At 46.6% G+C, this 23678-nt stretch overlaps 1 protein-coding gene across 1 annotated transcript; it reads right to left on the bottom strand.

Annotated features, from left to right (window-relative positions):
- Positions 1-311: 311 nt before the first annotated feature.
- Positions 312-23346, bottom strand: LOC144141472 (uncharacterized). The gene is made up of 4 exons (XM_077673028.1): positions 22961-23346; positions 3624-3810; positions 759-903; positions 312-479 (listed from the first exon to the last, which is right to left on the bottom strand). The coding sequence occupies exons 1-4, from the start codon at positions 23307-23309 to the stop codon at positions 393-395; spliced, it is 768 nt and encodes a 255-aa protein (XP_077529154.1). The 5' UTR covers positions 23310-23346; the 3' UTR covers positions 312-392.
- Between the last annotated feature and the right edge of the window lie 332 nt (positions 23347-23678).

Raw genomic sequence — 23678 nt, 5'->3', positions numbered from 1 at the left:
GAAAGAAACAGTTTTTTTTCCCTCTCCTCAAAATTTCATGAAAACTTGCACCTCTAGTTTCAAGTCGGTCTCGGCTACAGGCCTGTTGTTTTCGGGTGGGTTCTGTTTGATTGTTCTGGATAACGCTAAAAAACGCTGAAGTGACAAGCCAGTTTTTCCAGTCATTCAATAAACGTATTTGAAACGTTATAACCCCGTTGTTGCCGCTAACATTTATTTCTAGTGAATTTCAATCCTTTTTTGCAAGATTTAGGACAACTCCAAGCTGCAGAGGGCGTCTTTTCAAATAAACAAAACAAGGAATGCTGGTCCTTGTGTTTTTATTAATGGAAGTCTCTCGTTGTCTGGTGACGGGAAGAGGCTTTGGCTTGAACGCTTTCATGTCTCCTGCGTCACTTTTCTATAAAAATGTCAAAGGAAACGCATTCATGTCGCCCCTTTTCGCTGATGCCTTCCACCTGTATGTTAAATGTGCCGTTCTGCAAAAAAGTTTAAAAAGACATCAAGGCATTATGGAGCTTAACATAAGTAAACACCAACAACAGAAGTAAAGATTCAAGGCACAAATATAGATCTGAAAATTGAAACTCCTCTACGCGACAGCGTTTGCCGCAGAATGAAATTTCAGAGGGCTCCATTCAACAAATGCACCTGGAAACAATAATGAAAAAAGCGGCAATACAACCGATACTTTAGCATAACTCTGTTTACACATATGAGGACTATGAGTTATCTCTAAAGCCTGCTGCAATACTCACGCCAAAGACGAGCAAAACGGCTGGGATGACCTTAAGGAGGATAGAAGACTGGTAGACTCCATTGGGGATGTTCTTGCAGCTGTTGTTCCAACCGGCACCAATCATGCGTTCGGTGAGTTTTGTGCCCCCACAAGCCTTGTATGTGCTGTTAAAAAACGATAAAACATTTGCCACTATTTGTGGTCCGACCTTCCATGAGAATAGGAGATGAAGGATAGTAAACACTCTCAGACAGGCGTCACGTGAAGCCTTTTTTGTGAAACTAAACTTTTTTTGCTAGTATAGATGTATAACTGCATATATGTATAAATGTAAGGCTTCTGTATCTAGCATAGCTGTATAACTGTATATCTGTATGACTGAGACTTTGGTATGTAGTATTAATGGCGTTTAATGCAATCAGTTGTCCAAGCGAGAGGCGGGGAAGAGCCGTCTCTTCAAAAAACGGTCATGCCAGAGATACCCTGGCTAGACACACACACAGGCACTGATGATGACTGTTGCTGGTCCGCAGCACATACCCACGCGTAGATTGGCGATGGTTCCGCACATACCGTTCCCTGCTCCAATTGTTCATTATAAACTGTATAACTGTATATCTCTATAGCTGTAACACTTTTTGCAGCTAGTATAACGATATAACTGTACATGTGTATGACTGCGAGACTTTTGTATCTAGTTCAGCAACATAGATCATTTGAAAATTGCACGTACAAAACGCAAGCGAACAATCAAGGGCCCGTGTGTGAAATGACAGAATTTGATGCCAAAAAGCTCATAGCGGGAAGAAGCTTCGACACTCTCAATTCACCTGCTGAAACAGTCGTCCCAAATAACGAGAGCAAAAAAAGTTAAGGACAGCAGGCAGGGAACCAGACTATTTCTGCTATAATGACTTTGAATTGCGTTGAATCTGTAGTGAGGCCTTAGCAAGCTCAAAGGAATTACGTATGAATTAACCTGCAATGCTGAATTATTTTTTAGCATAAGCTCACAAAGATGTTAGTTACACATTTACCTGCAAGCATACTGAAAACAAATGGAAAAAATCGCTAAAAACCATCAACACAAAATTAGCAAAGTTAGGTTTCTGCTCCCAAAGAAAGGGTACCCAGGTTCTATACTACCATATTCCACTATGACATTCTCTTGCATACTACCACATTCAATACCAGATCCAATATTCCATTCTGATAAGCTTTCTCCGTGACAGGGGACTGTACATGATAGGACGACAAGGTTTAATGAACAAGTATGTGTAGGCCTTCTAATATGGTATCACGTGCGATTTCAAGGCTGGGTACTCGCCTCCTTTTATTTTGTCCTTCTGTACCTTGCACTATTTAAATACATCACGAAGGAATTCGTCTTCGCCGTTGTGAGGAGCATCATCGAGCTTACTGCAACAGCGCCTCACGCAGATGTGCTCAACTTGCAACTAGTATCCTTGTTTCAGCAGTTCGTTGTACAAAAACTTTCATCCACCTTCAACATGTAATTTTGGGCTGCCTGTACTTGTCTAGCAGTGACTCATCTAAGTCGTTGTTAGTAATAGTTTTTTATTGTAAAAAAATGCATGCGAGATGCACACCTTTTGCAGTAGAGTACTAAGCTAGGACACTTTGTAGAAATTTTATTCTGACTACCATTCCTCTTAACTGCGAGCTGGCACAGTTGGGATTGATTCATCTCGCAAAATAGCACCCACGAACGGGGAAAAGAATAGAAACCTGTACAAGCGCTTCGAACCACTGATATTTTATTCTAGAGAAACAGACTTGTTCATGTACCACAGGGCTGCGGACAACAATGCAAGAAACCTTCGGCCGCGCACACATCAAAGCGTGTTCACTCTCCGCAAGTTTATACGCGTGAGGACGGCCATGATGTATCCTCGTCTGACAATGCTAGGATGGGAGGCTTACACAATCTTCATTGTGACGGGAAATGTGCAAAGCCTGTACAACATCTCTTTATGTTGAACCACAGTGCCTGCGAGAAGACGACAAGAGGACAAGAGGACGCACGAAGCGCTTCGTGTCTCCTCTTGCTGTCGTCCTGTCGTCTTCTTCTCGTGTCGGATTCTTTGGTTGTCGTCTGAGTTTTCAAAAACACTTCGACTATGTCGAAATCAAGCAATCGGATAGACGCCGGCTTCAAAACGCGAGGGACCCAAATTCGACTGCGGCCATGGGAAGCATTCTCTTTTTTTTCATTTCACCCACTGTCTTTCATCATTATTGTCAGAGAAAGTTGGCTTTCCTGCAGGGCGTATTGTTGGCGTACAACGGCATCTGTGAGGACAATAAAGCTTCGCTTTAATAGAGAGTTCTCACTTTCGCGCGCTCATGAATCGTTTCTTTTCATCTTGTACCTACCTCAACTTTTAAAACAGAAGTTACCCTTGAATGATCGTAATATGGGAACTATTTAAGATATTTCATGATTATATTTATTTTCTACCCCCACTCGCTGTTCACCGATCAGGCAACCTGGCAGCGACGTATTTGACGGTTCCTGCAAGATTCTATAACCTTCATCACTATTTGTGTCCAAGTACTGTTGTTTGATATCAGTATGTGACCACAAGCTCGCAGTAATACGCTTTTTCAGGTATATATGCTTATATGTATGCTTATTTTTATGCTTATATATGCTTATTTAATGCTTATATATATATATATACCTATTTTTATATAAGCATATATATAAGCAAAAATATATGCTTATTTTTGTCACAGGAGGCACAATCTGCCATTAAAAACAAAGCACAAATGTCCAATTTTGTTGGTGTAATACCGCGCCAATTTTTTTTTTTCAGTTGCCTTTCACAGTCACGTGCCGTGTTCAAACGCTTACACCTACCATGAGCCGAAGTCGTCAACGCATGGTGTGCGCAGGTTGTTCGAGTTGTGGACGGTGAACTTTACTGCCGGGGAGCGCACCACACCCCCGCCTCCATGGACTTCAACAGTGTAGTTGACCCGCATGTACCGGCCCACTTTCGAATCCTGGATGGTGAAGTCGGTCAGCGTGAAGAGGCGTTCTCCGGCTGAAATGAAGATGGCCCCGAGCTGCTCATTTCTACAAAAGCTGCTACGTGGCAAACCCCGTTTTCGACTAAATATTTTGCCTACACCCATATGCTGGTTAACCTTCGGGAGTATCGCAGGAACTGTGCTGGGTCCATTGCTTTTTATTATGTATACAAATGATATTGTTAATGTTCATTTCTTCAGCAGATGCTATCTGGCAAATAAGTTGTCGACTAAAACTATTGGCTGCATGTCGAGCTACGCATTTCTTCAACACATGCTACCTGAAAAGTCACATTTTAGCGTTAATTTCTTCGACAGATGATATCTGGCAAATCACGTAGTCGACTAAAACTCTTGGCTGCACCCGCATGCGGGTGAACCTCAATGGAAACGCAACCGTAAAATTCGACGCACATCTGCTCTAAGGAATTCCTCGTACTAGCGAACATTAAGACAGGGACACAGCTAAAGAGAAGACGAAACACACGCTAGAACTTCAACTCAGTTTATGCCACATAAACAGGAAAACACCAATAAGTACATGAAAAAGGAATGGGTTATCATAAAAAAACAGAAACGTAATGAAACACTATCCCTCATATCACAGGCCACATTACAGCGCCGGTCCATATCACATGACGGAAATTTAACCGACACGTGCAAACAGCCTTCATCCTTCGCCCGCGCTCAACCACCTTCCCCTCTCCAAAAAATTAATTTCCTTTGCATCTGCTCGCTTCGCTGCAAATGCGTTCAAGACAGTACAGTCTTCTGCAGCCTCTGGCGCGTAACCGCCTCTCCTCTTTTCCCCTCCCGCCTCTTAAGTTCTTGTTGCTGTGATATGTATACTGAGCCTAATCAAACTCATTCGACTCCCATCTGGCCTCGCCCACGGCAAACGCGATGGAGGTTCGCTATTTATTAATTATATGTTCCCGCTGCTGATGATGATGATTAAAGTCCTCCCCTTTGAATCGGGGTGACGGCACGCGCTATCTTGCCTATCTTAGTCATTTAATCTAGCTAAACCTCAACTCGTATTTTTTTTTAATTCTTCCCTGTCGCTACCCCTGACAGGGATGACACTTTATTGACTTTTTCCCTGCCTTTTTCCCCCAATACTCTAGCCGCTGTTTAGTAATACTTACTGATGACCAGTTCAGTTAATACTTTCATCAACTGCGAAGCCTAACATTCCAACGGCAGCCGATTTTTTGGTCAACAATTTACTTTCAACGTGATTTTTCTTATCTATAAACGGAAGTCAACGGCTATTATCTATAAAAGGAAGTCCACGTAAGTCCACGGAAGTCCACGGCTATGGAAATTAGTGAACAGGCTTTAAAGGCCCCTGATCTACAGAGCTTATTCGGAATAGGCTGAACTTATAAGTGTTTTAATAAAATGCCCTTGTGAAACCACCCTTTCATATCAGCCTTCTCTATTGCTCAGAAACAATAGCCTTCCCAGCAATGCAGTTCTCCGTAAGAGTGTTACGGGCTGTAAAGGGGCCTGGAGTACAGCATTTCATGGCCATATTGCTTGGTGTAAGACATTTCATTGGGATACATGTCCCCCTGAAGCCACTTAACACTACGGTATCCATATTTTTATTTGTCGTTCTGTATTGCCCTCGAAGAAATGGCTTCCCAGCAAACGTTTTGTGCGTACCACTGAAGCCGACCTCAAAGGGGCGCGGTATAAAGCTTTTCATATGGACACACGAGCTCTTGTGATCGTATCCAGTGAAGGCCCTTGAGCCTGCCTCCATCGACATCGTACTGCTCATACACAAAAAATTGTTTATCCAGCAATTCATGCGCGTGATAAGTGCAGGCGACTTTAAATAGGCTTAGTGTATAGTAGAATAGATGTAGCGGCGGGGTATCTGCGAAGTTTTCCACCGTAAGGTTCGGTGCCCCGCGCTCAAACTTTATCAATGGTAGTAACGTGCACTCATATAAAAGAAAAACAAAAGTAATGTGAAAGTTATCTTCTCTAAACCTCGTTTTGTACATCTAGAGGGCTGCCAGCGGAGTGCAAATAGCCTCGCTTGCAAAATGTCCAGTTGGGAATCTGGTATACATAGCATCATCATCATCATCCCCTACTTATGCACACTGCAGAAGGAAGGCTTCTCCCACTGACCTCCAATCACTGCTTCCCCTCGCTGCTCCAGTCCATTATTTGCCCCCAAAATTTCTTATTTCGTCCTTCCACCGAATTATTGGCCTTCCCCTTCTTCTGAATCCGCCCCTCGGTATCCACTCTGTGGCCCTGGTGCTCCAGCGGTTGTCATTTCGTCCAGTTCTTTTCGTCCAAGTCAATTTCTCTTTCTTTATTTGAACTATGATATCATCAACTCTAGTTTGTTACCTGATTCAGGAAAGGCATTGTCTAGAGTGCCGTCCGACGGCACTCTAGCTGATCGCTGTAGGCATGACTAGAGTGCCGTCCGATGACATTCGAACATAAAACACTAGGCTAGCACTGCCCGATGTGTCTGTCCTTGTGGTGTAGAGGATCCGTCTTAGCTTCTTGAATCCCAGGTCACTGGTTCGAGGCCGGCTCTTGCCTCGGTTTTTTTTTTTCATCTTTAAATTGAAGTATAATTTTGATGCCTAAGGTTAGTTTTGGTGCTTTAAATTATTTCTTTGTGTGCGTTAGGTTATCTTGTGTTGTGTTTAGGTTAGGCTGCCTAGCTTTACGTTATCTAGAGCGAAGTAGTGCCAGACGCGGCAATTTTGTCACAAAACGCCGGTGGACGTCGATATAGTGGAGTGCTTATAATACCGTCGGACGGCACTCTAGACACGGCCTTCAAGAAAGTCGTTTTCTGTCCCTAAGTGTTATTGCTATCATTATTCGTTTCATGGCAGGCAGAGCTGACCTCAGTATGCTTTGTAGGGGTTTAGTAAGGGGCCGGGTTTCCGCTCCGTACGTCATCACCGGCATGATGCCTTGGTTGTATATTCTCTTTTGAGTGCTTGGTTGCTTACTTTTCCTTATTGGCAGTGTTTGCTGAAAGCGCCCCAGCCCATACCTATCCTGCGACGAACTAATTTATCGTAATTGGGGGCAGCTCTAATAACCTGCTCGAGATAGCTATACATACACTCTTGAGGAAATACAATCAGAAAGCAAGGCCGTGGGACTAAAGAGTAATGTGAATAAATTTAAAGTGATGATGAATAAACATACTCAACGCTCCCTCTTCAGACCGTGTAAAGAAAAGCCAGAAGAGAAACATAGCAGTGCCGGAAGTAACTGGTGCGAAACCCAATGGTGGCGACGTGGGCTCTATTGTCGCCTTAACCGCAGAGTTTGCTCAGTGACTAAGAAATTGTTCTGCTAAGTTCAACGACGCAAGCTCGATCTCAGCCGCGGTGACTTTTTCCCAGGTGGAAGCGAGCAGTGAAAACCGTGTGTCCAGATTCTGACGCACATAAAATATCCCCAGGCGGTCAAAGTTAATTCAGAACCCTCCACTAAGGCCCGACTGATAGCCCAGATGTAGTTTTGGTGCATTAAACCCCCGAGTCAATCAATTTTATATCCACTTACTCATGCATGATGTTACCACTGGCCTTTGAACCACGTCTGTGGCCATGGCGCAAAGCGGCGCCAGAAGCACCGCCACCCAGAGAAGCTTGAAGATCTTGTGGATCCTCCTACAGGAGTGTCGAGCTAGCCGCATCGCAACACTTCGCAAGTCGTCCGTCGACAAGGAAGGTTTAAAATGAGCAATGTCGAGGGCTCGGCACATGCATATATTTGCAGCTGCACTACGGATCGCATTAGGAGTGTCAAGGCCTAGCCGACTGGCGCTGCGATATTTCCTGGTATAAAATATAAGGGAACATGATCAAAGAAAGCACCGGAGGAAGTACATCATGAAGTCCACTTGCAATCTATCAGTGTCATAGGCTTACTTTTATTCCTGTAAACTCATCAGCAGCAATAATGTACACAAGACATTGTTCCGTAAACAGCTGGGGCTAGTGCAGGCCCAATACGCACAAATACACAGCTATACATACAGTGTACGAGTTCATTTATTTGAGCGTTCACTTTATTTTATTGCGAGTGAAGTTAAGTGGGCATTTTTGTACTTAGAAAGTAAGCATATTCACTCATTTCCCGATGCATTGCTTCTAAACAAGTTTCAAAGAACCGGCGCCAGTCTTTGGAATATGTTCTTGAGATATTTGGTATGGCCGGCTCGTGATCCTATTTGGTACGTTGACAAGATTTATGGGAACTTTTCACTGTGCTGCACCAAGCTGAGTACACATCGAGCCGGCGACTGTCGGCTCCATGACGTACGGAAGACGTCTGAAAGAATGGAACGGAATTCTTTCCAGCGTATGGGCGCATCTACGACGTCGATAACGCTCTACATTTCTGCGTGATAACGAAGTCAACCTTTTCCACTTGCGTATTTTGACCCTTGGCAAACCACTTAACATTGGTGTAGAAAGCGCAAGATAGAGTTAGCTGTAATCAGAATATTTTTTTAATTAAACCACCTAATTAAACACAGAAAAAAGCAAAACCTAATTGTTTTAATACTGAGCCGTGGAAACGTAAGTATAATTAAATAAGTCTATTAATAAATATAAGTAACAGCGAGGCTTTTGTCTCTACATTTGCTACTAATCTTTTTTTTTAGAAAATAGCATTGAACTATCATTATCTTTGTCCTGTTGCCTGATAAAAACATTTTTCATTACCTGACAACCGACCAATCCGCAGATCGGATATCTAAACTCATCAAGGGCAACCACTCAGCGCTGTCGTTCCAGGTTGCGCATGCAACAGTACCTCGTGCGGACTATAACTATGCGATTCTCCCACTCGATTGGTTACATTATTTTGTTTTTTGTGTGCACATCATGACATCAACCATGTCCTCTTCCGTGTGTGTCATTTGCGTCCGTTCTATAAGGACGGCGCAAAACCAATTCATGCGTTCCGTTCCTGCCATTTATGGCGCACGTGCAACTGCATTTGGTAGCTAAGAATCAACAGGCCGCCGCTATTCCGCAATTCTCTTGTTCGCTCGAGAGGCACCTCTTTAGGTTTTCCCACAAAACGGTAACAACGGTATCTCGGAATATTGTATAATTTCCAGCCTGCATATTGCAGAGAAAACTGGCAAAATCATAAATATTGCACCATTATAAGAACGATAATTTCCGTTAACGTACGTGCCGTGGTGAACCACCCTAAAATGTTTTAGTTATTCTTTATTGTTCGTGGCTTCGCTGCACTTGTGATAGGCATTCGGTCATATAAAGTGGTTGTAACCCCATGTTTTCATAAAAAAAAATCCCCCCACCTCCCCGAGGGGATCGTGCGGAAATTCGAATGCATTGGGTGCACCGATGAGTGCTCTGCGGCAAGCAGTAACGGAGAGAGGCGTGCGCTCCACTGCATTTATGTAGATTTTCCGAGCGCAGCGAGCGGAGAGAGGGTACGCGGAGAGGAGAGAGAGACCCGCGCAACACGCCCGCCCCGCGCGCGAGCTCTCTCTCCCGCCGAGCTCCGTGATGCGAGCGCCCTCACACGCCCGAGCGCGCTCCTCCTCTCCACTAACTCTCCGCTACTCCGCCCGAGCTCCGCGATGCGAGTGCCCTCACACGCCCGAGCGCGCTCCTCCTCTCCCCTTGCCCTCCGCTACTCCCGCCCGAGCTACTACCTGCTCCGGTTGCTAGGCGCGCCACAGCTGTTGCTAGGGGCGAGGAGGAGCGCGGAGAGATAACACCTGCGGGCGCACACCGACGGAGCACGACAACCCCCGACTAAGAAATGCATTCGCATTTACGACGACGACGACGACGAAGGCAGAACTACGAGGCGCGCGCTGATGTGCGCTCGCGCTGGAGGAATGCAGGCGCACGCCGACGGAGCACGACAACCGCCGACTAAGAAATGCATTCGCATTTAAAAAATTATGCACCCCTCCGTCTAACGACGACGATGGTTGAACGCGAGGTTTTCTCTTGATGAATTATTTGGTTGGCCAATTCCACACTGCGAGCGTGTGCTGCCCTGTACACGCCAGCTGGTGTGGCTGAAATTTTGAGGGTGCAGTGAAAGCAGTAAGGCCTACCAGTAAGCAGTAAGGCCCCGCTGGTCCGGATGAAATTTTGGGGACAGTAAAAGGGGTAAGTGCCCAGCCGGTGCGGCGGAAATTTTAGTGGCAATAAATGTGGTAAAGCAATAGTTCAGCTGGTCGAGGGAAATTTGGGGGCCAGTGAAAGTACTGAGGCTTAGCCCAGCAAGTCCGGCAGAAATAGGAGGGGTGGGCAGTGATAGCCGTAAGGCCAGTAAACCCAGCTGCTCCGGCTGACATTTTAGGGCAGTGATAGCGATAAGGCTATGTCCTGATGGTTTGACAGAAATTTTGGGTGTAGAGAAAGAGATACGGTTTGTGGTAACCGGACAAAAGTGACTGTCGTCAATACCACGGGATGGCTATGTACACACCGCGTACCGGGGTCAAAGAGGAGGCGCGTTACACGAGGTGCTGACAGAACATGGCGGACAGTGCGGTACAAAGCTAGACGTGAACTGGAGCGGGCAAGGACGGGACGTCTGGGACGGGACTCCCATAGCGGTGCGCTTTCCGACGCTTCGGTGCCATTCTAAGGAACTGCGGCTGGGTGGTTATACCCCCGCATCACCGGACCAGCGGTTCCAGCTGAAATTTTGGGCGAAGTGAAAGTGGTGAGGCTATGCCTAGAGGGTATGAAAGCAATTGAAGGGACGGGGACAATTCGTAGGGACAATTGTAGGGACAATTGTAGGGACAATTTCAGCCAGACCCGGGTGGTCCGGCTGACATTTTGGATGGAGACGAATCGGTAAGGCTATGGCCTAGCATGACCGACAGAAATATTGGGTGCAGTGAAAACGGTATCCGTAACTGGTGTCGATCAGATTCCAAATTACGACAGATGACGTCGCAACGACCCTCCAAGCAATGAAGAAAGTCATATCTGCAGGAGACGATGGCATTACGGCTGACATATGTGCCTCGGCAGGTACGTTGTGCTAACAAAGCTTGCAGCCCTATTCTCGCCGTGCTTGAAGTCTCCAAGGGTGCCAAAGGCGTGGGAAAATGCGAATTTAGTTCTCCTACGTAGGAAACGTGATACGAAAGAGCTTAAAAATTACATGACCATCAGCCTGCTCTCCGTAACTTACAAAATATTTACCAAGGTAATCCTCAGGCGCATAACTGCCACTTTGAACTTTTAACAGCCACGAGAACAAGCCGCTTTCAGGAAGAGTTTCTCAACATTAGACCGGGATCACGCCATCAACCAGTCAATCGAAATTGTGTTCAAAGTATAATGCTCCGTTGTGTGTGGCATTCATAGACTACAGAAAAATCATTTGGCTCAGTGCCCACAAAAGCAGTAATAACGGCTTTACGTGAGCAAGAAGCAGATGAGCCTTACATTGCGCTCTTCCAAGACCCAGCTCCATCACAGAACTAGTAAGTTTCCCAGTACACCCTGTCTGTAGAATATGTTCAGAAACCTTCGGTGGAGGGTAAAAGGGGTCAGAATTAATGGGGGATATCTCCGCCACCTAAGGTTTACAGACTACATTGTTCCGTTCAGTCAAAGCAGCCGGGATTTGCAGAACATGCTTTGCCAATTGTACTCATAGCATATGGCCGCACGCTTGAAAATCAACAAAAATAAATCGAAAGTAAGGTTCAATTATCCTGCCAAAGCACGAGACTTTAAAGGTAGGCAGTGAGGTGTCTTAAACAGTAGGTGAGTACGTGTACCTACGGCAAATTTTATCTGCTGATCCAAACCATTAAAAACAATTACTCGCAGAATTAGATTCAGGCGGGTTGCTTTCGGTAAGAATTCAAATTTCATAAACAGTAAGCTTTCTCTGTTCCTCGGAAAGATGGTATTCAACCAGTGTGCTCTTCCAGTAATGGCGTACGTGGCAGAAACTTGGGGTCTCACTGAACAACTTGGAAGAAACTCAGATCGGCCCAACGGGCTAAGGAAAGGAGAATGCTGGGTAACACCCTGAGGAATAGGAACCCAGCCGCGTGAATTGTGGAACAGATTAGGGCCGAAGACATTCTAGTTCAAATAAAACCAAAGAAATGGGCATGGGCGGGTCGCGTCATGCGTGTGAGGGAGAACAGGTGGACCATCCGTTTAACAGACTGGCTTCCAGTAGACCGTAAAAGCAGTAGGGGTCGGCCGAGAACACGATGGAGAGCTGAGCTGCGAAAATTCTGGGGTAAAGCATGGACTCAACTAGCGCTCGATAGGCGTGGTGGGAGATCTTTGGGAGAGGCTTGCGTCCTGCCGTGGACAAAACCATGATGATGATGATGATGATGATGATGATGATGATAGGCTACCATGCCCGGCTGCTTATTTCCAAACGCTTTGCTGCACAGCGCCCCACCTGGCATCTGTCTTCACGCAAGGCAGAACGTTAATTAAAGGCGTTCATAGGCTGCGCTCCGAACCTAAAGTGACCTAAAACATACCAAGTCATCATTCATAACAAAAATAACACGAATAATTTAGCTTGTCCACAACAAAAAATAATTGAGATTAAAAAAAACGATGAAAAAAAAAATTAGAGTAGACCGCAGAGGCTTGAACCCAGGCCGTCAGTGCAAGTACCCAGAATTCTACCTCGAGGCCACAGAGCCGGAACGGCGGGGTCGTTTTAGCAGCAGCTCAGTAGAATAGCACGCGCAGTGACATCACATGTGGGGCGCTGTGCAACGCCCCACACGCTGCCCTGCTAAACTTTTGGGTTCAGAAAGCGATAAGACTATAACCCAGCGCATCCAGCTGAAATGTGGGAGGCCGTGATAGCAATAAGGCTATGCCAAGGTGGTCTGACAAATTTTGGGTGTAGAGAAAGAGGTAAGTCTTGTGGTAAGCGGGCAATACTGCTGTGGTCAATTCCACATGGTTTGCATGCCTACCACTGTCTTGAAGACACGTTGTGCCAATGAAAGTACCCAGGGCATAGCGCCATTACGTACGGCACTTGGTTGTGGCCGGTAAAGCAGCAAAGGTATTGTGGAAGTTTAAAGGCGCACAAGGAATGACGGATAGACAGAAAGGACACAAATAAGCGCTTGCTTGCAACTTCGGCTTTATTGAAGCACCAAATGTACACAGGAAAACAAACCATACATTGAATTAACAGCGCCGATTACGGCGCGCTCTCATTTAAAACTCATGTAAACCGATATAAACGGCATCTTACCCCTTGCCAAGCCGAGCTACTTTGATATAAGTGTCATTCTAATATATATTGAACCAGTGGCATTTCTACGTACCGTGTATAGCTCCTTCCACCAGCCTCGTGACTGGTGCCCCCTTTTGAGTGCGTTGTGTGAATGCTCGAGTTTGAATGTATGGCATTTGTATCTTACCTTCGTTTGTCTTCTTTATCACATACTATATTTATGCATATGACATCAAGAAGTTTGCGGGGATACATTGGTCGTATAGTTAGCACAGGGCCGCGATAATTAGAGGTCTAGGGGAGATGCCTTTGCCCTGCAGTGGGCGTAGACAGGCTGATGGTGATGAAATTTATGTCTGCAGGTTCCCTCCATAAGGCTGCATCACAAGGCCTCCTGGGCCTAGAACTAGAATGGCATATTCTAACCCAAAGGAGCCCGCAATTGCATCATTTTTGCCAAGCCTGTGATTTTTAGTGTCCGTAAAGTTTCCATCCCTATACATATCCAACGAACAATTACACAGGTTGTCCGCCTTCAGCTACCTTTCCACATCAAATCCAGCAATATGTCGAACATCAAATTCAGCGATCAAATGGCGCAGCTTGGAGTACTCGTGAAAGGCTGGCAAAACATGGGGTCGACCTAGATTCTTTCCACACTGACATCGGATCCCAGGATAGAGGGAGCAGCCGCAACCCAGCAGTGCAAATCCGTTTTGGGACGGCGACGCAAAAGTAACTGTTTTAGAAGCACTCAGCCGTCAATGAAGACTGCACTCTGCTCTTGCACACTATTGAATGCTAAGGGCTCTGTTTCATCCAGAGACGGTGCTACCGGTGCCTTTGTGGCTTCCACCAATGAAACCAACTCCTTTCGTCAAGAGGGGGCACATGTTAAAACATCACCTATCTGTATGCGACCAAAAAGTATAATTTTGAAATATCCGCCAGCCGCTCGATTCCCACCCACTCTAGAGCAGCCACATAGAGTATAGACCACCACCCGTTAATCGTATTGCCAGCTGCCCCTTCTCTACGGCACACACAAAAAACCTGGCCCGTATTCGCTGGACGTCAAGTGACGTTTTATTGATTTACTGGGTGCAGGGCCGTATGGGAAAATTTGGACTGTGGCCCCATTCAAATTTATTAACAGAAACATCGAAACTAAAACACCGAAGCTTTTCTAGAAGCGATGCTCCGACTTTAATAAAACACTTCGAAACAAGGCAGTAGAAACAAACGCAAGAGAAGAAAAACAAACAAATCATTGTTAAGCCGCTCAGTCTTCCGCTCTGTTATGTTTAATTTACTACACTACGAAACTACGAGGACCGAAAGGTACAAGAACCCGGAGGAAAATAGACACAGAAAGCGATGACTTCCCGATCCAGTCAAAGTGACAAACACAAACTGGCGAATCGCTCAGCTGTTCCGTTTCCCTTGCACTGAAAGACTTCTCTAAATTCAGACATGGTCAGAAGCGGCCAAGTGCAGCGCTCCTGCGGCGAGAGCTGCACGCCTCTCTCCGACCCGCAGGACAGTAGGCAGAAACGCTTGAAGAAGATGCGCTGTGCCCTGGTCCAGCCGGTGCCACTCCTGCTGGCCGTTTTAGAGCCGTTCAAGAAGGCATTGCGGAGCATGTCCAAACCCATCCTGGCAGCACGCATCCACACGAACTGGCTTCTGAAGTGCTCGTTCGTTCGTATCCGCAGGTGGTCCTCGGAGATTGAGCTCGGGTCGACGGCGTGCACAAAGCATTGCAGTTTCAAACCGTAGTCAAGGCGCTTCACGGGTGACCAGAAGCTGCCCGGTGACGTCACATTCAACCTGCGTTCGATTCAGTGCGCGAAGTAGACCACAGTAAAATACCTCTCCTCTACGTAATCTTAACTTTCAAATCTTAACTTTTCTCTACCCCTCATATCCTCATCCCTTATATTTCCATCCTAAGACTGGATTCAGTGCAAGTAAACTGCACGCCCGGTCGAAAATGACGGCAAGAAACATTTCTGTAGTTTGTTGTACTTTCGTGTGTTGTTCTATCGTCCTGTCGTATTCTCGTCTTGTCCTGATTCCAATGTTCTGTCGTGTGTCGTATTCCTGTCCTGGTTGATGTTCGGCCGTGCAGAATCCCTCTATTGTCCTGATACTGATGTTCCATCAGTAGTTGCACATGGTTTCGATGTTACTACCCATTGCGAAGAGTAGCGTAAATGGCGGTGCTGTTGTGACTACAGGAATGCTTGTCGTTGAGACAATTGACTTTGTCGTTATTTGTCGTTGAGAAAATTGACTTTGTCGTTATGACAGAAATGTGTGTCGTAATGACAGTTGGGTTTGTTGTAACAACATGACTTCTGTTGTCACAACAAAGCCTTTTGTCGCCCGACAGGAGTTCTTGTTGGGTTCTTGCGGTATTGCTGTTGGGATTCTAGACTGGGAGACGACTTTAATAATATCCCAAGTTCATTTTCTTCCTTCTTCTTTACTAATAGTACTGACTAATTGTACTGGTACGAGTTGACAAAAAGAGATCAGTTCTAGGTGGACTGCACAAAGGTGCTTCTAATTGCAGCATTAGACTACGAGCTGTTAATGATGATTGAATAGGTGGTGTTCATTGATGAGTTTAGCTGTCAATTTCTTCGCATGGCAACCTTAGAAACGGCCATGGACATGGCCGCTGCGCCACGGACATGGCGCGGCTTGTGCCACTGCGCCCACACGTCTAAGAAAAAAAACCGGTGTGCGTCGTCTGCTCCGTTTCAACCCGATTCTTAACGATGGTATCAATAGAGATGTTATTAATCGCACTCACATGAGACTCGAGGCACTACTTCGCGTTCGGTGGGGTAGCGTTTGGAACGTCCAACACAAATCATGCGCTTAGCACGGACAAGTACCGCCATCCCGTGAAGCCCGACGTAACGAGTGACGGCGCACTCACATCGTTGCCTGCCTGCGTGCCTCGCAAGTGAATACAAGCTATAGAGACATCGCTTGAAACTCATCTAAAGTCATCTAAAGAATTTCTCCAGTGGTTGACTCACAGTCCATTTTATCAGAAGTTAATTAAGCCAAACCATAGCCCTGTACGCTCACCACTCGCCCATTCTGGCAACAAAACTGAACCACCTCTCTCATCAAGTCAACGTCAAAGTCCGTACCTCGTAGGGCGCTTCATTCCAGCTTACTACGCCAAGCTCCACAGAAACGGTTCTAGGGACGTTGTAAGGTTGACGTCTGGGCTAGTTGGTTCCGCATGTTTAAATTACAGCACAATAAAAACCCACACAAGGACAAGTAAGGGACATACGCAGCGCTGCATATGTCCCTTACTGGTCCTTGCGGGTGTTTTTATTGCGCTTTAATTTTAACCAGGGACGTTGCGTTGTGTCCGGCGTCACGTACCGCGAGTAGGGGTCGATTGTCTCGGAGAGAGCCTTGGCCAAGGCAACTCCCACGGTGGCGTAGTTGGCTTCGGGTGCCGCAGACCCCGCGTACATGAGCGGCTTTGCAAGGTACGCTGCCGGTAAGACCAGTGCACCCTGGGTCTCCGCGTACACGGGCCATGGGTCGGCCCACCTGCGCGCCAGCTCCGCCTCGGCCGCATCCGGTGGCCTCACCAGCATCGTCTCCCGTTGCGTCACGATGCGGAGCGCAATGTAACTCCCGGGAAATGTTTTGCCCGCAGGAGTGTCCCATGGCGCCCCGCGAATCAGGTACGTCAGGTTGTGATCTGTGGGCAAATGCGCGTGACATGACAAACAAGCCATTTCCCAAAACCAAATGCCCTTGGCGCGACGGCGCTCACAAGTTTTAAACTTTCCCAAAGAAGGCTATTAAGAGCCTTTGTAGTTTTTTGCCCTTAAGAACAAAATAAGGTGTCTCCTAACGCAACTGGTCTTCCTACCTCTCAGTGAAAAATGAGTACGTTTTCTTTTAAATTCTGCAAGAACCTTCACTTGTGTCCAGCCGCTCGTACGGATGAATATCTAAGATACACTGAGAACACGCACTGAAAATGTTTTATGCCAAATTGCAACAACCTAACACGTTTGAGCATGAATCCCTTCTGATTGTTCTAAGTAGTTACCAGCATAGAAAAACTATCCGTACACTAGCAGCGAGTGTGCTTTTACGCGTACTTTTTCTTCTTTCTATACACTTGTGATTGGCACCTGCACCTCAGGTAAAAGAATTCATGGATATTAACCCCGCCGAAGGATTTGGTGGCAATGAACATTTTGGCGGCATGTGATGGTACATAACACACAGGCCTCCTCTATGCCCTCCTCACTGATTTGATGAGTGGATGACACCCCAGTGCCACACTATCAGTCATCAAATATTCTTCAGTAAGTGCGGAGCAAGTAACGGGAGTTTGACGTTGGCGAACCTTGAAGCCCCAAGTAAGCACGAAAATGTGAACTAAGTACCCACCATGTTCTACACCAATGATCGCACAGAAATGATGCCAATATACCTGTAGGCCGTACGTGGACGTCTTTGGGAGGTAGGTACGAGTGGAATGAAGCGAGGCTGAGCTTCTGTTCTGCCAAGGCAGCCGTAGCGCTGTCTAACCAGTTGGGAATGGCATTGTCGCGGGCTTCTTCAAACATTTCGCGTGCCTCCGGATTTCTGGAAAACTCGAGGAAGCTAAGTTTGCGCACGAAAAGGTGCCAGTGCAGCTCCAGTGCCCGATTTACGGCATCCAGGCAGAGGTAGTCTCCATTCCGCGTCTCAGGTGGCAGGTATCGCCTGGCGAAGTCGAAACGCAATGCCTGGGAAGAGAGTTTTCACACAGGAAACGGTGCGTGCATTACGTGTTAATTTTCATGTGACTCACATTTTGTACACGTACAGAGACTTTAACCGCGTCTTGCCTGTGGATTCCAAGCACAGACGTAGCGCCGTTCAGGAAAGCCAGCCTTATCACGCGCGAATGAGTGAATAAGACGACGCTATGATTTGTGTTATGTAAAATGTCACAGGGTTTCATGCTTTCCCACTAAGCTAGCTGGTTTCGTTGCGGTTGCATATAAAAAACCCGGTAGCAGAGGGTCTGCAGGGTACATTATTCGTTTGGCGTACTCCTAACAATGTCTTCGTGGTGCCCTAAAAGCAAAGTGATCCAAGAATTAAAACCGCAATTCTGAAGTTGACAACCAAAGAAGAACTAATAAATTCTCGTTCAGCCAAAAATTATAGCCAGGATTTTAAAGACGATAGTCCTTCTTGGGCTACTTAAACCCAGAAATTTTGGTCTGTCGGTATGTCTGTCCGTCTGTCTGTCTGTGACCCGATTCAGCCACCCGGCCAAAGCAAAACAATGCCTGCGCAATAGTCTTATATAGTCACAGCTAAATCTACCCCTCTATGTTCGGTGGAATGTTCATACTTGTCAACATTGTTGAAGAAGAACAAGATATTACGCAAATATGAGACAACAAATCAACACAGAAGTGATATTTGCAGTGTTCCTTTATAAAAAAATCAAACATGCTTGAATTTGCGAAATTAAATACTTCATTAACTGCAGAAAAAGAATTCAGTCCGCCGTCGCCTGCTGTCGCCCGCGCCACTATAGCTTCTGGGGCCATTTTAAGAAATCAACCGGCAACAGTTACGCAAGGTTCCACTAGGTAGGTTCCACGTTCTGCTTGCAACGCACGTGGAGTAGGGAAACGCGGTTCTATAAACGCTGAAGTAGGGCGCCTCGATTAACGCGCGTCTTCGCCGTACGGCAGCGTTCGCATCGAGTCACCCGTTTTGGAGCAGTGGAACGCGGGAAATTTAAAATGATTTAAGCAAACCTTTGGCGTCTTTACCTTGGGAAAAGCGCGACGCAAGAGGAACAACATAAGAGGTGAGCGGGAAAGCGAAGGGAGGCATTTACTTCGCAAAAGCCGATAAAGACTACCGTCTTTTGACGGCATTTGCAACGAAAGGAGCAGATACGCGGCCAATTTTATTACGTATATTTTGCCTAAAATGTACTTGCACGAAACAACGGGAAAATGTATGGCGAGCGCCAGCGGTTAACGAGTTTCGAACGCTTATGACTATATAAACCGCTTGGCTTCGGGCTACGCCGCGACGACAGCCGCTACGACGGAACGGGCCGTGGATTGCAAACGTCTTTTTGAATGCAGGAGACTGGAAATGGGTGCATTTGATTCAGCCGTCAGGTACCCCTATCTTCCAGCCCTTTATAATTAGCTTCTTAAGAGCCTGTGCATGCATACCTGGACCAAGTCCCCTGTAGTTTCTGGCTCCCAAAGAAAAGTTGGACACCTCACTAGCCCCGGTTCCCGACCTTCCGCAAAGTAACGTTATTGGAACCACACGTCAGCTTTTTCTTCTATCATAAATTATTATAAATGTAATGCAATTGGCTGCGTATCTGCTCCTTTCGTTGCAAATGTCGTCAAAGACGATAGTCTTTGTAGACATTTGCCAAGGAAATGCCCCCCTTTGTTTTCCCGCTCACCTCTCATGCTGTTCCTGTACCGTCGCACTCATCCCAAGGTCAACACACTAAAGGTTTGAGCAAGGCGATTTGAAGTTACCGCGTTCCACTGCTACAGGCCAGGTTCCTCGATGCCAGCGCTGCAGTACGGCGGAGACGGGCGTGAATGGAGGCGGCCGACTACAAGGTTTATAGAACCGCGTGGCCGTGCTCCACGTGCGTTCCAAGCAGAACGTGGAACCTAGCTAGTGGATGGAACCTTTCGTTGCTGTTGCCGCGTGATTTATCATAAGCCGCTAGGAGGCGGCGGTTTTCTGCAGTACATGTAGAATATCCTTTGCTATCAAAAAACCAGTCATCCAGAATTTTTTTAATAAAGGAACACTGTACATATCCCTTCAGTACTAATTTCCTGTCTTATATTTGTATTATGTCTGGTGCTTGTTCAACAAAGTTGACAAGTATAAACATATAAACCGGGCTTAGACGTTTACATTCGGCTGTGAGTACATAAGACTATTGCGCAGTAAGCATTTTACTTTGGCCGGGGGTGGCTGAATCGAGTTACAGACAGACAGACGGACAGACAGAGAGACAGACCAAAATTTCTGGGTTTAAGTAGCCCAAGAAAGACAACCGTCTTTAAAAAAGAAAAAAAGAAAAATATGGCGCGTTCGAAATGACGCAAAACAGCTCCAGCATACGAAATTAAAGCAAGCACAAAGAGAACAGACTCCCGCTGGCGCTGTTTAGAGGATAACTGCACTGCAGCCCATTATGGCGAATCACTGCTCTGCACTGCCGACAGCTTTCACACTGAGTGGAACGACTTTAATTTTTTTCTTCCTCTTATTTTATTCTGCCAGTTCCGCAGCTAGCGCTGTATAATTGACGATATGACACGATGCCGCAACGCCGCATGTGGAATGTGTGGGTCAAGTACGCACAATTTTCCGAATGACGGGTGCATATTGCGGTTCCTAGACTTAACAGTATGAAGTCGATGTCTTATCATGCGTTCATAAGCGGTGGTCTCCGTCGGGATTGAAATCATAGCTAGGGTCATGAAACTAGTTTCAATCCTCATTGTGCAGAACATCTCATACTACAGCTCCATTTTGGCTGCTAGGCGTACCTGAGAAAGAAGAATCATCGCCAGGTACCAGCCGGCAGTCTCCGCAGGCTCGCCGTCAAGGTAGTTGAAGACGTCGCGGGTCCTGCTGTAGTCTTCGAAGAGTACGTGGACAACGTCAGCTTCAGGCAGACCGCTCGCACCGAAGATGTGGTACGCCTCGCTCCAGACACCCTCTGGGAACGCCTTGTCCGACTTGAGGGACTCAGCCTCCAGCCACCTCACATCCGGTTCCCCGCTGTTCATTGCCGCGAGCGTACTGTCGGTGTCCATAACGTCGCGAGCGAAGTACTTCGCTGCAGAGCCTACCGTGTTATTCGTCAAATACCTCACGTGTGCGACTACGCTATCGACGTACGACTCAATGTCATCTGCTGCGGCTCCTTCCTGGAGATGCTCGCGTAGGGTGGCTGTCTTGTACAAGTGAAAATAGGTGCCCGATTCTAACGGACGCCCCGTTCTTCTTGTAATTCCCACGACTGCGTGCAGACCCGTCTCGAACGAGACTTGCAGTGCGATGATAATCGCGTGCCTCGAAGAACTAGCGGAAACAAGACTTGTCACGTTCACAACGGACAGCACGGAAGCGAGGTCGTTCTGTAAGTCGAATGTAGTTGACTCCATGTAAGTGACGCAGTCGTCGAAAAGTCGCTGTCCCACTTGGAAGCCTGCGAAGTGATGACTCGGGTTGAGGCTTGTCATAATTTACCCGACTTTGGCTGAATTGTACGCTGAGAGAACCCCCCATAAGTAATAAAAGTGCAACTGTTATTTTAGGGCGAACTAAAACACCATACTTTCTGACGAAAAACAGAACTTCGGGAAACAAATTCTTCGTCTGTTCAAGCATTCTCTAGCATTAAATGTTCCCCCTCGTCGTGACTTTCGCAGTTACTCAAGAAGGTGCAGTGCCGTACTACCGAACGGTGATGCCGGCATGACACAAGTATTTATATGCATGCGGAAAACACAACGTACACACGTTTTTCCAAAATGATGGACTTGTTTCTTAACTTTCACTCTGTTCGGGGCTGTGCGCAAAGTGTACGGAGCGTGCGGTTTGTTAATGTGGGGTCAGTACTAGGAATAGTAATTTGCAAAGAAAGTTATTGTCGATGTTTAGGTCCCATTTATTTTAGTAAACGAGATAGAGAGAACGATCTTCAAGGAAGCTGGCGAGCTGAGTTGCCTGGCTTGCCGCCCCAGATGAATGCACTGACGAAGATGGTTATAATGATGATGTGCCCCGCATGAAGCTTTCGATGCTTTCGATATATTATGCTTTCGAAATATGCTATACGCTTTTTACGACCCTGCCAATCGCCCAAGCCATTACTGAATCAAAATCAGCCTTACCTCAACGTCATTACCGATTCACAGCAAGCCTGCCCCCTTAACGAGGCTTGCCTTTCCCATGCTTTTGGAGAAAAGTTTCGCTTGGTATGCTCACAGAGGCGGACACAAGAATAACTCCTACACTTTACAGAGATAAAGGCAAACGTGTAGGTCTTCTCGTGAAAGTGTAGGTTTTTTGTCCATATCTGTGAGCATAGCAAGCACAACTTCCCTTCAAAAGCATGTTACGCCAACTAGCCCGACATCAAGCCTTGCTGACCTTCCCCATGCTAGGCTGTCGGTCTCCGGACATTAAAGTCACCAATGTCAGGATGACTAGCCACGCCGGCCTGATTGGGAATTAAACGGGTCATGCCACAGCCCACGATATTCACTACCGGTAGCCCCCAAATATAAGAACCGACAGTGGGCGATACCTTCCCACCCACTCCCCATCTCATTACCCAACCCTCAGCAGTGAGAGGCAAAGGTAACCAGCTCAGCAACCGAGCGACAGCAACCCCTGGCGCCATGAGCTCTGAAAGCAGTTCGGACTCGCGTCCTCCTGGACGTAGGAGGCTGAGCGCATCCTCTTGTGCTCAATAAGAGTTTTTTCCTCCTCCTCCAGATATTCAAATTTGTGAACGCAAGGACATTAGGGTTCACCAGAGCTCTTAAGACTACTGTTTCCTTCTGCGTTGCAACAATCTTGATAAAAATACCATAGAAAATCCACAGCAAACATTTCATCTGCGGAGTTCCTTGCAACATCTAAGTGGGCTGAAACATAACAGTTAGATTCTTTGTCGGGAAACACAAGACTCCTTCCATATAGTGGAACTCGTTTTCCTCTTAAGGAGACCCATTATATTGTGACGGCTTAGGGATATTGTCCTTCTCAAATATGACTGCACTCCTGTAGTAGTCGATAATTTCAAGCAGCTGGAAAGAAAACTATCCACACCTTGCGCCATGTCGTCGAAATCTGACGGGTTGGCCCGATGCACCGCTCGTTTCAGGGAGTCGAAGAACCTCCGGAAGGCGTCCTGGACGAAACCACCTCCACCGTGCAGGCTGTTCCACCTGCCGCACACGTGGCCATAGAAGTCGACGCACGGGTCCACGGCATCGTCAGTGAGGGCGTCCAGGTAACGGACTTCGCTGAGGCAGTCGGCCGAACGGCACTCCTTGAGGAAGTTGTAGGACGACTTATTCGTGAGTGCCAGCACCAGGATGACCGAAAATGTGCCCAATATGAAGGTAGTGCTTATACAGCCGGTCACGTTGATGACTTTGCGCTGAAACGGTGTCATATCCGCGCCCTTTACCTCGGCAGGCAGTTTCTTGATCGAATCTGAAAGTGCAAAAAAAGTTTGAAAATCCGAATCTGATATTGAGCAATAAAGCGGCCTATTAAGGTCGTCTATGCCCAAGTACGGGATCACATGACAGTGTGGGTGATATTTTCCAAATTTAGGGAAAACATGAGGCCTTCAATGAGATATTCTTCGCGTATTTTCATAACAGATACTCCCTCAATATTGATGAGTCTTACCTTCTTTCGAGCTGCGTCGCTGGTCTCCTTCCAGTATCTTCATATCCTTCGGCTTTAACGGTAGAAAATGCGTTTCCTCTTGAGTTTTCGCCTGACGTTCTATAAACCAAAAAACATTGATACGATC

The sequence above is a fragment of the Haemaphysalis longicornis genome, unplaced genomic scaffold (genome assembly GCF_048455015.1).
Source record: "Haemaphysalis longicornis isolate Haplotype H1 unplaced genomic scaffold, Haemaphysalis longicornis Haplotype H1 scaffold_6, whole genome shotgun sequence".
Classification (NCBI taxonomy): domain Eukaryota; kingdom Metazoa; phylum Arthropoda; class Arachnida; order Ixodida; family Ixodidae; genus Haemaphysalis; species Haemaphysalis longicornis.
The sequence above is the reverse complement of the archived record's forward strand: the minus strand, read 5'-3'. Positions and strand labels throughout refer to the sequence as shown.